The following is a 15,949-nucleotide window of genomic DNA, read 5'->3' as shown; positions in this document are numbered from 1 at the left end:
AAAAAAGGTTGAGTTGTAAGAGTTCTTTATATATTCTAGATACAAGTACCTTATTAAATATATGACAAATATTTTCTGCAAATATTTTATCCCATTCAGTGGGCTGTTTCTTTACTTTTTTGACAGTGACCTTTAAAGCATAAATGTTTTTAATGCTGGTAAAGTCCAAATTATCTATTTTTTCTATTGTTATTCATGCTTTTGGTGTCATGTCTACCAATCCACTGACAAATCCAAGGTCATGCATATTTAAGTATATGCTTGCTTCTAAGAACTTTATAGTTTAACTCTTAAAGTTAGGTCTAACTGGGCAGCTCCTGTCCAGAGGTGGGATGAGAAGGCAAAAAGTGGGGCACTGGTTGAATGGACATGGGAAATCCAGGGTGGAAAGGAGGAATGTGTTGTCACATTATAGGGATAGCTATTAGGGTCACATAATAATGTGTGTATAAATGTATGAGAAACTAACATGAGCTGTAAACTTCTACCTAAAGCACAATAAAAAATAAACAATAACATACAAAATTATATTCCTATATGGTCCCTTTCCCCCATTTATGTTATTGTTGTCACCTATTATATCTTTATACATCATGAGTACCGTAACATAATTTATACTTATTTTTTATGCATTTGCCACTTTAAAACATGATGGACATAACTAGAATTAAATACTTGAAATCTGGCCTTTATATTTGCTCATGAAATTACCTATAATGGAGAACTTTTCTTTTTCCTGTATGTATTTTAAAGTTTTTATGTAGTGTCCTTTCTTTTCCGTCTAAAGGACTCCCTTTACCATTTCTGTAAGACATATCTAGTGGTAACAGCCACCCTAGCTTTTGTTTATCTGGAAATGTTTTAATTTTGCCCTCATTCTTGAAGGACAGTTTTGTTGGGTAGAGAATTCTCGACAGTTCTTTTCTTTCAGCACTTTAAGTATGTCTTTCCACTGCCTTCTAGCCTCCACGCTTTCTGAGGATAACCTGGCATTTAACCTTATTTGGAATCCTTTTTATGTAACAATTCACCTCTCCCTTACTGCTTTCAGGGTTCTCTCTTTATCTTTAGTTTTTGAGAGCTGTATTATATATGTCTCAATGTAGATCTTTTTGGATTTATCCAATTTGGATTTTGTTGGTCTTCTTGAATCTGTCCTTTGTCACATTTGGAAAGCTTTCTGCCATTATTTTTTGAATATTCTTTCTGACTATTTCTCTTTCAGGGATTCCTGTTATGCGTATGTGATTTCATTGATGGTTACCCATATTTCCTTTAGGCTATACTCAGCTTTCTTAATCCTCCTTTCTTGTTGCTCATCAAAATTCATGATTTCAATTACTTTTTTTTTTATAGTTCACTGATTCTTTCATCTGACAGCTCAAATCTGCTGTTGATCCCTTCCAATGTGTTTTTCGTTTAGTCTTTGCATTTTTTAGTTCTAGTATTTCTGTTTGGTTTCTATTTATTCATTGGCTTTATATTTTATTTATTTATCTTTTTATTTATATTCTTATTTTGTTTATGCATCATTTTTTGGATTTCCTTTAGCCCTTTGTCTGTGTTTTTCTTTGGTTCTTTGAATTTATTTAATGTTATTGGTTTGAGTTCTCAATTGTTCATTATCAGGACTTCTATAGTGTTAATTTCTCTCCCTTTTTCCTGTTCTTTTGAATCATCAATCATTTTCAGTTTCTTTTTGTGTTTTGTGATTTTTTGTTGAATCCAGGCTATTTGACTATTACAATGTGTTAGCTTTTTCAACTCCCCACAGACATGGTGCTTTAAAAGTGCTAATTTATGCAAGAAAGTCTTATAGGGACCCAGCTTTCAGTCTTTGCTCACTGCTGTCTCTCTTACTTTTTGAGAGCTCAGATTCAGGCATACCAAAGTTTTGTTCTTTCTGCCAGTTTAGAAGAGTGAGCACTAGAGGGGAAGAAGTAGGGAAAGTGGATACATTGGATTTTCTACAATTTAAATTTTGCCCTTGTTTATCTTTATATCATTTCTTTGTTTTTTTGGCTAATATCAAGTATAAATTTTGTCCTACTTGATTTCAGTTTGTGGCTCCTTGTTGCCATTTTTGCCTACTTTTTCAGGGTTCTTACAGGGGTGAGTACAGATTTCTAGTTGCTTTTCTTGGTGTTTGTGTGGAGAGGACCAGGACCTTAGACCTGCTCATGTGACCCTCTTCCTCAAAGTTCTCCTGTGATTTCATTTTGAATTAATTTTTATACATGGTGTGAGGTGAGGGTCCAATTTCATTCTTGCACATGAGTCTATCCACTTGTTTTAACACCATTTGTTGAAAATACAATTCATTCCCTGATGGATGGTCTTGGCACCCTCCTGAAATGAGTTGACCATACTCTGTTGACTTTTTATGCATTTTATTTTATTAGTGGTTACTCTAAGAGTTGAATATGTGTCTCTGCTTGTCCTTTCTACTTCATGTTTACGCTTATTTAATTCCAGTAATGTATGAAAGCTATACTTTAGTATAGCTCCTTCTTCTCCCTTGTCTGTGTGTTATTATTTTGTGTGTGTGTGTGTATTCTAAACTCAATATAATTCTCTTATATTTATAATTACTTCTTGATACAACATTATATTTTTTAAATAATTTGAGACAAGAAAACAGAATAAGAAATCACACCAACAGTCTTTAGTATTTAACCACATGTTTACCTTATCAGGTGCTTCTATTTCCTTCCCATGGATTGCATTTACTCTTGGCATCATTTTCTTTCAGCCTAAAGGATTTCATTTAGTATTCCTTGTAGGGCTGGTCTACTAGCAATAAATTCTGTCAGGTTTTTTTTTTTTTAATTACCTGAGAACATCTTAATTTCTGATTGTAGTTTTTCTGGATATACAATTCTTGTTTGCATTCTGGCCGGCTTTGTTTTTAATGTGAAGTCAGCCTTTAATTTTATTTTTATTCCTCCATACATATATGTTGTTTTTCTCTTACTGTTTTCAAGATTTTCTCTTTGTCTTTTCATCTGCTTTGTAATGATGTGTTTCGGTATGGATCTTTTTGTGATTTTCCTGCTTGGGCTCTTTGTGCTTCTTTGTTTTTGTCGTTGTTACTGTTGTTGTTAGGTGCCATCCAGTCAGTTCCGACTCATAGTGACCCTATGCACAGCAAAATGACACACTGTCTGCTACTGTGCCATCCTCACAATTGTTGCTATGCTTGAGCCCATTGTTGAAGCCACTATGTCAGTCTATCTTGTTGAGGGTCTTCCTCTTTTTCTCTGACCCTCTACTTTACCAAGCATGATGTCCTTCTCCTCCTGATAACATAGTTTTGCAATCCTTCCTTCTAGGGAGCATTCGGGTTGTACTTCTTCTAAGACAGATTTGTTTGTTCTTTTGGCAGTCCATGGTATATTCAATATTCTTCGCCAACACCACAGTTCAAAAGCATCAATTCTTGTTCGGCCTTCCTTATCCATTGTCCAGCTTTTGCATGCATATGAGGTGATTGAAAACACCATGGCTTGGATCAGGCACACCTTAGTCCTCAAGGTGACATCTTTGCTTTTTAACACTTTAAAGAGATCTCTTGCAGCTGATTTGCTCAATGCAATGCATCTTTTGATTTCTTGACTGCTGCTTCCATGGGTGTTGATTGTGGGTCCCAGTAAAATGAATCTTTGACAACCTCAGTCTCTTCTCCATTTATCATGATGCTGTTCATTGGTCCAGTTGTGAAGATTTTTGTTTTCTTTATGTTGAGGCATAATCCATACTGAAGGCTGTGATCTTTGATCTTCATCGGTAAGCCCTTCGAGTCCTTTTCAGTTTTAGTCAGCAAGGTTGTGTCATCTGCATATCACAGGTTGTTACTGAGTCTTCCTCCAATCCTGATGCTCCATGCTTCATATAGTCCCGCTTTTTGGATTATTTGCCCAGCATACAGACTGAATAGGTATGGTGAAAGGATACAACCCTGAAACGCACTTTTCCTGACTTTAAACCATGCAATATTCCCTTGTTCTGTTCGAACAACTGCCTCTTGATCCATGTACAGATTCCTCAGGAGCAAAATTGAATGTTCTGGAATTCCCATTCTCTGCAATGCTATCCATAATTTGTTACGATCGACACAGTTGGATGCCTTTGCATAGTCAATAGAACACAGATAAACATCTTTCTGATATTCTCTCCTTTCAGCCAGGATCCATCTGACATCAGCAATGATATCCCTGGTTCCATGTCCTTTTCTAAATCCTGCTGGAATTTCTGGCAAGTCCCTGTCGATATACTGGTGCAGCCACTTTGGAATGATCTATAGCAAAACTTTACTTGCATGTGATTTTAATGATATTGTTTAATAATTTCTGCATTTGGTTGTATCACCTTTCTTGGGAATAGGCATAAATATGGATCTCTTCCAGTCAGTTGGCCAGGTAGCTGTCTTCCAAATTTCTTGGCATGAATGAGTGAGTACTTCCAGTGCTGCATCCATTCAATGAAACATCTCAGTTGATATTCCATCAATTCCTGGAGCCTTGTTTTTCGTCAATGACTTCAGTGCAGCTTGGACTTCTTTCAATACCGTCGGTTCCTGATCATATGTTACCTCCTGAAATGATTGAATGTCCACCAATTCTTTTTAGTATATTGGCTCTGTATTCCTTCCATCTTCTTTTGATGCTTCCTGCATTGTTTAGTATTTTTCCATAGATTCCTTCAAATTGCAACTCGAGGCTTGAATTTTTCTTTAGTTCTTTCAGCTGGAGAAATGCTGAGTGTGATCTTCCCTTTTGATATTCTATCTCCAGGTCTCTGCACATGACATCATAATACTTTACTTTCTCTTCTCAAGCAGCTCTTTGACATTTTTTGTTCTGCTCTTTTACTTCATCATTTTTTCCTTTTGCTTTAGCTACTTGACGTTCAAGAGCAAGTTTCAGAGTCTTTTCTGGCATCCAGTTAGGTCTTTTCTTTCTCTTCTGTCTTTTTAATGACCTCTTGCTTTCTTCATGTATGATGTCCTTGATGTCATTCCACAACTCTTCTGGTCTTTGGTCGTTAGTGTTCAGTGCATCAAATCTATTCATGAGGTGGCCTCTAAATTCAGGTGGGATAAACTCAAGGTTGTACTTTGGGTCTCATGGATTTATCCCAATTTTCTTCAGTTTCAACTTGAACTTGCATAAAAGTAATTGATGGTCTGATCTGTAGTCGGCCCCTGGCCTTGTTCTACCTGATGATATTGAGTTTTTCCATTGTCTCTTTCCACAGATGTAGTCGATTTAATTCCTGTGTATTCCATCTGGTGAGGCCCATGTTTATAGTTGCCATTTATGTTGATGAAAAATGGTATTTGCAATGGAGAGGTTGTTGGACTTGCAAAATTCTCTCATATGATCTGCAGCATCGTTTCTGTCACCAAGGCCATATTTTCCAACTACCTGTCCTTATTCTTTGTGTCCAACTTTTGCATTCTAATCACTGGTAATTATCAGAGCATCCTAATTGCATGTTTGATCACTTTCTTTCTTTCTACTCTGTCTTAGTCTGGAAGCACAGCTGAAACCTGTCTGCCATGAGTGTCCCTGCTGGTATTTGAATACCTGTGGCGTAGCTTCCAGAATCACAGCAGCACACAAGCCCCCACAGTACAACAAACTGACAGATGCATGGGGGTTGTGCTTCTTAGAATTGTAGATTAATGTTTTATATAAAATGTGGGATGTTTGGACCAATATATCTTTAAATCTTTTTTATGCCCCTTTCTCTGTGTTCTCTATTCTCTGGGACTCCCATTACACATATTTTCATACATTTGACATTTCTTACAGGTCTGTGAGGCTCTGTTCATTTTCTTTCTTTTTTTCTCTCTGTGCTTTGCATTGGAAAAACTCTATTGCTGTATTTTTAAGTTCTTTCTATTGTTCTGTTTTTGAGTTTGCTGCTTTTTTATTCTGCCATCTCAAATCTACCACTGAGTCCATTTAGTGAAGTTTCCATTTCTGTTATTGTACTGTTCAATTCTGGCAGCTAGTCTATCTATAGCCTCTATTTCCCTATTGAAATTGCTTTTTTATATTCATCGTAATCACATTTTTACTAGTTAAGCTAAACTATTGTTTGGTTTTAAGAAAACTTCAGGGGATATTTTTGGTTTAAAGTTTAAAGATTATCTCAGAGCAAAAGTTTCATGGGTTCATCTAGTTTGCATGGTTCCAGAAAGTCTGGAGTCCATTATAATTTGAAACTTTATTCTGCATTTCCCCCCTTTTGATCAGGATTCTTCTTTAGAAACCAAGCAGCTCTTCATAAAGGCAATTAGCCACACGTTCTATATCCTTCTCTTATCCCTAACTCTCATTCTTCCTCCATTGCTGCAGGGGACTAGAGATGAATTTTTGTGCCTTGGAGGGCCACCTGCAAGCTTTTAAGATCCCAGGCAGTATAGGACAAACTAGAAGGTAGAACAGAAGGGACTAAATACATTATATAGGCCTCTCTGGAAATTTTGATGAATGAATGTGTGAATAATTTCTCAAAATTCTAATTTGAGCACCTAATGACTGGGTTCAAGATATCTCATGCCCAGGATTTCATATTTGTTCTTAGATTGCGTTATATATATAAGTCAAAAATGGCCTCTGTGTATTGACCTCAACTTACTTTTTCATAGAAAGCTGAGTCATGTTAATCTAAAAAAGTCCCCTGATACCAAACCCGAACTTGAATATATCAAAGTGTTTGAAAAATAGCCCAGATAGGCAGATTTTTTAGCCACTTATAGCGTGTCTGCTTCACGTACCCCATGAAACTGTGCCCAACATCTAGTAGCCCTAGATAAGATAAAAACCCCATAGTTATAAGGACCCTAGGATGCTGCTGTTCTTTAGAGCTCTCTGACCCAGACTCTCTGCCTTGCTGCAGGAGGGCATCACATAAGGTGTACACAACCACCACCACCACCACCCCCGCCCCCCCCCGCCAGCTTCTCCTCTTCTCCTGGGTTTTTCATACACTCTTCCCTTTCTGGTGACTTCCTGTGCTGCTTGCCTCTGGAAGAGCCCCTGCTATGAGGGACCGCCCCTTTGCATGGCTTCCAATATATCAGCTCCTGTAAATGGTTTGTTTGTGCCAAGCTATATCACAGTCATATTTCTTTTCTTGATCCCCCAAATTCCCTTGAACTCTGCACATACTGGTGCTGAACCGTCTAACACTTCAGGTCTATGAAAATTCTCATTTAAATGCCAAACAGGTACTATTCATTTATATCGTGAAGTCAGACAAGATTGTGGTTAGAGACAGTCATAACAAGCAATCAGCTTCAAACATTTTAAAAGAGCCTGTGTGTGAAGAACTGTGTTGCCTAGGAAATGTTCAAGTAATGCAAATCATTGGCTGCACTTTTTGAATGGAACTGAAACATTTTTCTCTTTTAGTCATCCAAAAACTATTTCACTTTCTTAGAAAGTAGTCCAAGGATCAGTTATGATTTCACTAACTCTGAAATCTTTTATAATCCTGATAACATGCAGAGTTTTAGATCTAATCATTAAAACTCAGAAAAAAATACTAAATTGACATGGATTGCAGGCTCTTTGAGAAGCCTGTAAATGGGGCAGCTTATGAATCCTCATGGCTCCAACAACAATGTTTAGAAGCTTGAATTAAAACCCACTGAAAGGATCAAATGTAGCCAGTGTGCAATCTTTCAAAGCCACCATATCCAATATGGCAAATCCCTGATTTCAAAAATATAAGGTACTTCTTGTAAGTCATTGTATTTGCATGTGTTACCTTGATTCTTACCCCTTGCCTTATGTTTAAATAGGCATTTGGACAGTTAGAACTTTAATATAACAATGCGAACTCAAAGAAGAAAGAAACAGATGAAAGGTGAACAGTGAGAGTACCTAGCTTGAATATTTTTCTTTAGAAATGTGATGTAAATATGGTGTGCCATAGGATCAGAACCATTGTCTTTAGGAGACCTATACATAATACAGGATATGCGATTTTATATATTTCAAAGTCAGTACTCTTGAAATATTTTCTTATTAAAGTTTTCTTAAAATGTGATTATTGTGCTATATTATGGTCTTTAAAATAAAGTGTATGACGCATGAATATGGATGAACTAGCAATAGCATTTAGTTAATGGTCTTTGCCAAGTATACACAATATCCATCCTTCTCTACTCAGCTCTGTCCCCCAAGATTCTATAGAGTCTGCAGCATCAGGCTCCCTGGCCCTCTGCCTTTCAGTTGGGTTCATCTACTAGGAGGGACCCTCCAGCCATCTGGGACACCAGAGGAAGGCGAAGTCAGGATATTTAATCTATGTTCCGTTCCCTCTAGGCCTTGAGCTAGCTGCATCTTCCAACAAGGGGCCACAGCTCTTGTCAGGTGATGCTCTTCATACAGCCCTCTATGTCCTTGGGTTCTGGCAGATGTTCCTATGTACGTTCCTTCAGGCTCAGGGAAGTGTGCAGAAAAGAGTTAACACAGCAGGCCTGACTGCTTCTCTTTAGAAAGGCTGGTTTACAAGGCTGAACCTTGGCTGGCACCTGGGAACTTGGAGAAGAGTGGCTTGATGTGCCTAAACTTTTATAAAAACTATTTGGTTCATGCTGAGTGCATGGCTCCATTCCATTCTGGGAGTCTGGGATTTTGGCATGTGCCAGGCAGGGGCTGCCTATGTGAACAGGCCCCAATAAAAGCCATGAATGCTGACTTGTAATGAGTTTCCCTGGGTGGCAACATTTCACACATGTTGTTACAACTCATCGCTGGGGAATTTTGCACATCCTTGGGACCTCACTGGAAGTGGATCTTTGGAAGCTTGTGCCTGGTTTCCCCAGCACTTTGCCCCATTCACCTTTTGTCTTTCTTGGTTGAGCTCTGAAACTTTTTGCTGTAATAATGCTTAGCCATGAATATAACTATATGCTGACTCTTGTGAATTCCTCCTAGATAATCATTGAACTTAGGGGTGGTCTTGAGGAACCCCCACATAAACAGTAAAAGAGCTTTACTGTTATCATACCCCAGAGTGCTGCGTCATTATTTTTGGTTTCCTTATACTTGGTCTGCCCCTTTATTAAGCTCCTCTAAATTACCCAATTTGAGTGCTTTATCTCTTTTCTTCCAAGTCTCTGATGGAGTCACCCATAACTGCAGATACTTCACATAAAAATATTGATGATTACCTCATCAATTGGTTCGTTTCTGTACATGATTTAAATTTTCTTTGCAAAAGGATCATTGATTAAAAAAATAATGTAACATAATAACCTATACTGTTCCTAGCTTATGAGAAAAAGAGAAAATCTGATGAGGATATACTTCTTCAAATGAATGCAGTATTGAGCAAGAAGAGGGTAAATAAGCTGGTGGTTGATTGCCCTTACAAAACAGCTAGACATTGTTTTTCCCCTTCACCTTAGCGTATTCTGAAAAAGAAAAAGAAAAAAGAAAGCTTGCTCTCAAGGAAAGGGAGACCAAGGAGAAATTTATAGTAATAAGAGACAATATTTTCATGTTATGTATATATACTCACAAAATATCTTTAAGTAGTGACCTACATGTTCTTACATGCTTGATGGAGGCAATTATATCACATCTTAAAAACACTTTTAACAGGGGCCTGTGTATTCACATAGTATATTAAAATTCTTTCTTGCTAATATTTAGACTACTCATACCACCAAATATTTTACTTTCTTGTACAATGTGCTTTGTGAGGCAAGAAGAGCCATTGTGCTTAGTGGAATGGAAAACATCCTCTTAAAAAATCTAAAAATTTCGAGTTTCAAAGGAATGTATTCATGTCAACTGTTCAAGTTAACTAAGTTGAAAGTAAATGTTATACATCCTTGGATAATTTCTCAAAAGGAGAAAAAGAAAGAATTGCTTAATGCAAACTTCTGTGTTTTTCCCCTCAACTATATTTCTGTCAACTGTTTTGAGCTACGAATTTGTTTTACGTTCATAGTTAAAAGCTCTGTTTTAGAGAACTCTTGCTGCATTCTTTTTGTTTATTAATGTCTTGGTAAACCGCATGTCTTCTTGGTAAAGTAATTCTGAATCAGAAAGACCTCTTTGCTAGATATCTTGCTTCAGTTTACTTGTGTGTTTATTGATTGCCTTGGCTAATGAATGCTCTCTCCATTGTAATCTAGCTCCATCCCAGCAACCTCCACCCAGAGGACAAGTTCAAAGCTCTTCAGCTATCAATCTTTCCTGGAGTCCACCTGACTCTCCAAATGCTCCCTGGCTTTCTTACAGTTTATTCAGGGATGATTTTGAAATCTACACAACTGAAGATCAATACCCATACAGTGAGTTTACGGGCTTGGGGAATGGAAAGATATAGTATTCTGGCAATTGATACATTGGATAATTTCTTTCACACTGAGGATAAATATTGTCATGGTTTCTCTGTCAACAAGGAATGTTCTAAGCAGAGAGAGAATTACAGATCTCACTAGTAATCAAAGAAATGCAATAAAAATAAGATACCAGGTAATACCAAATTCTCAAAGGTTAGGAAAAAATGATCCTATCCAGTGTTGATAAAGACATGGGAAAGTTGCATTTTCATAAAGTATTGGGGTGTTTCTGTGGGTTCACTGATAAAACTTTTTGGGGGGGTTAAATTGTTAAAGTATATGAAAAACCTCACCATTTTGCTTTACCACTTGACTCAATAAATCTACACTAAGGAATTTTTTTCAAGTAAATACTCATAAATAGACAAAAAATCACAAAAAAATGCCTGTGCCTATGTCATTTTTCATAGTGAAATATTGGAAACCATGTGGATATTGAGCAATGGGAAAAAATTTCAGTAAGTTATGGTGTATGGCAGAATAGAATCCTGATATGTTGTTAAAGAAGGAACCCTGGTGCTGCAACACTTAAGCACTCGGCTGCTAACCCAAAGGTCAGAGGTTTGAGCCCACACAGTGGCTTCGTGGGAGAAAAGACCTGCTGATCTGCTCCCATAAAGACTGCAGCCTAGAAAACCATGTGGGTCAGCTCTACTCTGTCACATGGGGTTGCAATGACTCGAAAGCGACTCAACAGTATCTCGTAACAACATGTTGTTAAATAAACCGTGGGGTATGATTGTAAAATTATATCATAGTTTATATTTTAAAAACATGGAAATGTGAATGACATTGTTTAAGGCAATCAAAATGTATTAAAATAATCAGTGAAGAATTAATATTTTAATTTAAAATGTATAAAAATACTGAAAGACAACAAACAATTATCTGTAGTTTTCTCTGGGTATAGCGATTATAGGAAATTTATCAAATATTTCTATTATAATGGGTTAAAATTTTAAAATTCCCAGGTTAAAAAGGTTAATTTTTTTTTCAGTTTGAATCACAGTAACATTTAAACAAATAATGTAATTTTATGTTTTCACATATTACTGTTTTCACAAAGATAGAACACAACAACATAAGCTTAATTTAAGAGAAGAACGTGAACAAAGCATGAAGCCTGTCTTTGCGCCTGTAACTTTTGTGAAAATTTTAAAGGAGCTCGTAGAAATCAAACTGATGAGGCCCATTGTCTTTAAAAATATTTACTCATATGTTTTACATACAGTTTCCCTGAAGACAAAATGATGTTTTTATACCCTTCCAGTCCTGCCTTCCTCTGAGTTTTGCCCCTTGTCTTGTTTAGCTACAAGCTGGTTTAAGAAACGTTGGAACAGTGATTTTTAATCAAGTTTCCATTTTTTTGCTATTTGTTTAATACCCAAAACCAAAAAACCAAACCTGTTGCTGTCAAATCAATTCCGACTCGTAGTGACCCTATAGGACAGAGTAGAACTGCCCAATAGGGTTTCCAAAGAGCGCTGGTAGATTTGAGCTGCCAACCTTTTGGTTGGCAGCCTAGTTTTCCAAAATTCTAGTTTTCCATCCATAATTAGTTAGAACAGTGTGTAAAACTATGTCAAAATACTGCAATCCTATAAACATCCTCAAAACAAATCGTTAGGAGGATACCTTGTTTTAAAATATTGGTTGGCTTTCAAACTTCTGCACAGCATAGAGTTTTATTATGTCTATGTTAAAGTAGGTTATATTTTGCACCTAATTCCACAGGACTTACACCTAGCTTATTATGTCCATCATTTTCTCTTAACTCTAAATGTCTACTTAATAGTCCAAGTCTTCATAAAGTTAATGAAAATTCTGAACTTCATGTTGCAGATTGCAGAGGGAAATGAACATCTGTCTACATCTGCCATGTTGGCAAAGTATCCTAGAAACCTGCTACTAGAATGTTTATTTTCTTCCAAATATCAGCATGATCCAGGTGTCCTGAAACTTAAACTTTTGCGGTAGAGGAAGAGAGAGAGTTATAAAAATATTAAAAGTGATTTTTAAAACGATAGTACTACTGGTTGAATTATCTCTGATGCTATGAATTGTGGTCACCCTATTTTCGATACAGCTTAGTTCAATAGCAAAATTAAACTTGAAACCTCAATGCTGTCCTTAAATCCAGAAACATGTTTTCCATCATAAGCTATTGTGATTTATTTTACACAATATTCCATGTGAATACAATGCTCTTGCCCTTTTTCATGATTAAGCCAATACCGAATCCAAATAACAGTTTCTTACACAATAAATGTGTGTTCATTCATTAATCAGACATTTATATAATCCTATTACACAAGGTATTATTTCCTGAAACCTTATTTTTCATAAAAAATGCCACTTCTGGCATTTCTTGACAATCTCTGTAATTAATGATGTGAAAATTATCTGCATGATGGCATTTGAGCGGTAAGAGCAATTGGTTAATGCCATCAGAACTTCGTATCATTCTAATAATACTCTCATGTTTATTACTCTGTTTCCAGTCTGTGGATAGCATGTGTATTATGAAAAGGAAACACTACTTATATTCCAGCTGGATGAACACAAATCTTTGGGTTAAATAAAGGCATTTGGAATTACAGATGGAGAATCATTGAACTTTTCAAAGAAAATTAATAGTGTTGTCTTCCAAGCAAGCTTGATCATTTGGTCGAGACCATTATAGAATTCCTTGTTAGAACAAGAACTTTTACTAGCTCTCTGGTGCACTATGGGATTCTCTAGGACGGTGATTTCCAACTTAGGAGCACAATATAACATCACTTATAAAGCTTGCCAGTTGCTTGTTATTTACATATATCACATTAAAAATGGTGGAATAATTTTGAAGTCTGTGAGCAATTAGCCTTTTCAAAACAAGGTGTATACAATGATATTCCTAAATAAAATTTCACTTGTATTTTCATTTGCTTTCAGAAGAAGAAAAAGTTGTAGAAGTCAAGTTAGCATATTGGAAATCACATATCTCTGCTGTAATCTCAATCTCATTTGTCTATGGGAAATCATTTTATGTGTCATAGGTGTGAGAGAATGGCTCTCATAGAAATAGTGCTCTTTTGTTAGTGTTGGGTTTTAGGGTTTAGGGTTTTATTATCAGTAAATTATATTGTTCTTTTCCTATTTGACTTTGGAACAAAAGATGAACTAGGCATTGGGGTCAGGCAGATGGAAATTAAAAATAAAAATCATCTTGACTACTGATAAAAGCCTGTCATGAGTGTTGGAGAATATACCTCCTCTCCTGCAGGTAAGCAGATGAGGAGACAGAAGAAGCAATAGGCTGATCTGAGCGTCCTTTGCATCTTTTTTTAAATTCTCTACCAGATAAGTCACTCTTCTTTTAGAATGTCATGAGTGGGGAGACAGCCTTTAAATGTTATTCTAGGGAAATCCTTCCACAAAGAAACTTGCTGTTAGTTGCCAACAAGTTGGTTCCAACTCATGGTGACTCTATGTACAACAGAATGAAATGTTACCTAATCCCGCACCATCTTTATGATCATTGGTATGTCCAAGTCCATTGTTGTTGCCGCTGTGTTCTTTGAGAGCCTTTTAACCTAGGGGACTCATCTTCCACCCCTTTGACAGTTTGTCATACTGTGGTGGCTTGTGTGTTGTTGCTTTCAAGCTGGATACCACCAGCATTTCAAATACCAGCAAAGTCACCCATGGTGGACAGGTTTCAGCAGAGCTTCTAGACTAAGGCAACCTAGGAAGAAGGGACTGGCAATCTGCTTCTGAAAATTAGCCAATGAAAACCCTATGGATCATGGAATATTGTCCAACTGGGAAAACTAGAGGATGATCATTTCTACATATGACCATTGCTTACATCACTTAGAGACATTAACATAGCTTAAGTTTAGAGTATTAGACAACACTATACTTTCATGAACCCTAAGTTTCATTTCTACCTTTATTATTCACTTCTACTTTTGTTTTCATTATCATTTTATCATCCCACAATATATCAAGGGATCAATGCAGCAGTACTTCTGAGAGGGAAAAAAAAAAAAGAGAAAAAAGGTAGGGAGAGGATGAGAAAGAAAGCAAAAGAGAAGGTGATAAGCAATTGTTTCTATAAGTCTTCTTAATATTCTTAATATTATCTCCTAGAAAAACTGACCAGATATGAGTAGAAAATAAATTCATTGATCCATTCATTCAATAATATTTTATTCAGTGCTTATTACCGACTAAGAACTGTACCATCTACTAGATATATAAAGAGGGAAAGTATAGATATTGAGAGGGGAGATAGCTAAGTAAACTCAATCTCATACTTGAGAGGAGATATACATAAGCAAACAAAAAATTACAATATAGTATATTACATGTTGACCCGGAGGTTGTTGTTTTTGTTGCTGTGTCCCATTGAGTCAATTCTGACTCATGGCTACCCTATAGGACAGGGTAGAACAGGCCCATATAGTTTCCAAGGCTGTAATCTTTATAGAAGCGGGTTGCCACATTTTCTTCCCATGGAGCAGCTGGTGGGTTCAAACCTCCAATCTCTCAGTTAGCAGCTGAGCCCTTAACCACTGCACCACCAGGGCTCCTTAAGAAAGCACTGGTAGGGGCTGTGAGAACAGGCAATCACATCTGTGTGGTGGTAGTGTTAATGATTGAGAACCACCCAAAGTTTCACAATAAGGAGGTGACGTGTAAGCTGAACTAGCCAGATAATGTTGTGGAGGAAGAGTGGTCCTCATGACAGAAACCGTGTGTGAAAAGGCGTGGAGCTGTGTCTGAAAATAAAGTACATTCAGGCAACTCAAGCAATTCTGTGTACGTTTGCTGCATGGTACATGATGGGGCATGCCACAGACCAGTGTGGGTATCAGTCAAGATCACAAATTTGTGCTGAGCCAAAGAGTTGTGAATGTTGCCCTAAAATTACGAAAGTTTGTGGTTATAGAGCTTATTTTGAAACTCAGAATTAAGGGAGATAATTATTATCCTAAGCAAAGAAAGAAAGCAGCTTGAGATAAGTAGTCTTTTAAACCCTCACCCACCATCATTTTTCTTTATGACAGCATTAATGGGCATCCAATTTATATCATTTCAAATGCTTTTACTCTGTTCATACTATAAATTACTTCATACAATATTTCTACCAAATAATATATATTCCCATCCTGATTATATTACCATTCTAATTTCTTACCAAGTAGATTCCTCTTGTAGAGTCTGATCTATCGGGATTGTATTACATTTCTCAAAAGCTACAAGCCTCCAGTAAGTGTGGAGCGTCTTTTAATTTTCAACACCTTGTATTTCTTCCCGTTTCTAGTTAAACTAATGCCAGGCAGCCTCTTGGAATAGTTAGCATTGATATTTGTTTTTGCCTGTTAGGTTTTGACTTTTGACATGTTAAGTAGTATGTTTTCTATCATTTTTTAGGCTTCAAAGTTTATTCAATTTTTTTTTTCAATTTTGTGGAATGTTTTGAACAGTCTTATATGGAATACAGAGAGTAAGTTTAATTTATTCTAATAAATATCCATTGAAATTGCTATCATGTGCCAGGAATACATGCAATTGCAACTATTCCCT

At 36.6% G+C, this 15,949-nt stretch overlaps 1 protein-coding gene across 4 annotated transcripts in view; it reads left to right on the top strand.

Annotated features, from left to right (window-relative positions):
* The window catches only part of USH2A (usherin), a 906,431-nt gene that overhangs the window by 223,451 nt on the left and 667,031 nt on the right, over positions 1-15,949 (top strand). For all 4 annotated transcript variants that reach the window (XM_049868234.1, XM_049868232.1, XM_049868231.1 and 1 more), the window contains one exon: positions 10,166-10,324. In XM_049868234.1, coding sequence (XP_049724191.1) covers positions 10,166-10,324 — 159 coding nt within the window. The remainder of the gene's footprint in view (positions 1-10,165; positions 10,325-15,949) is intronic.

This window comes from Elephas maximus, chromosome 24, assembly GCF_024166365.1.
Source record: "Elephas maximus indicus isolate mEleMax1 chromosome 24, mEleMax1 primary haplotype, whole genome shotgun sequence".
Taxonomy (NCBI): domain Eukaryota; kingdom Metazoa; phylum Chordata; class Mammalia; order Proboscidea; family Elephantidae; genus Elephas; species Elephas maximus.
Note: the sequence above shows the minus strand (reverse complement) of the source record. Positions and strands in the feature narration are given on the sequence as shown.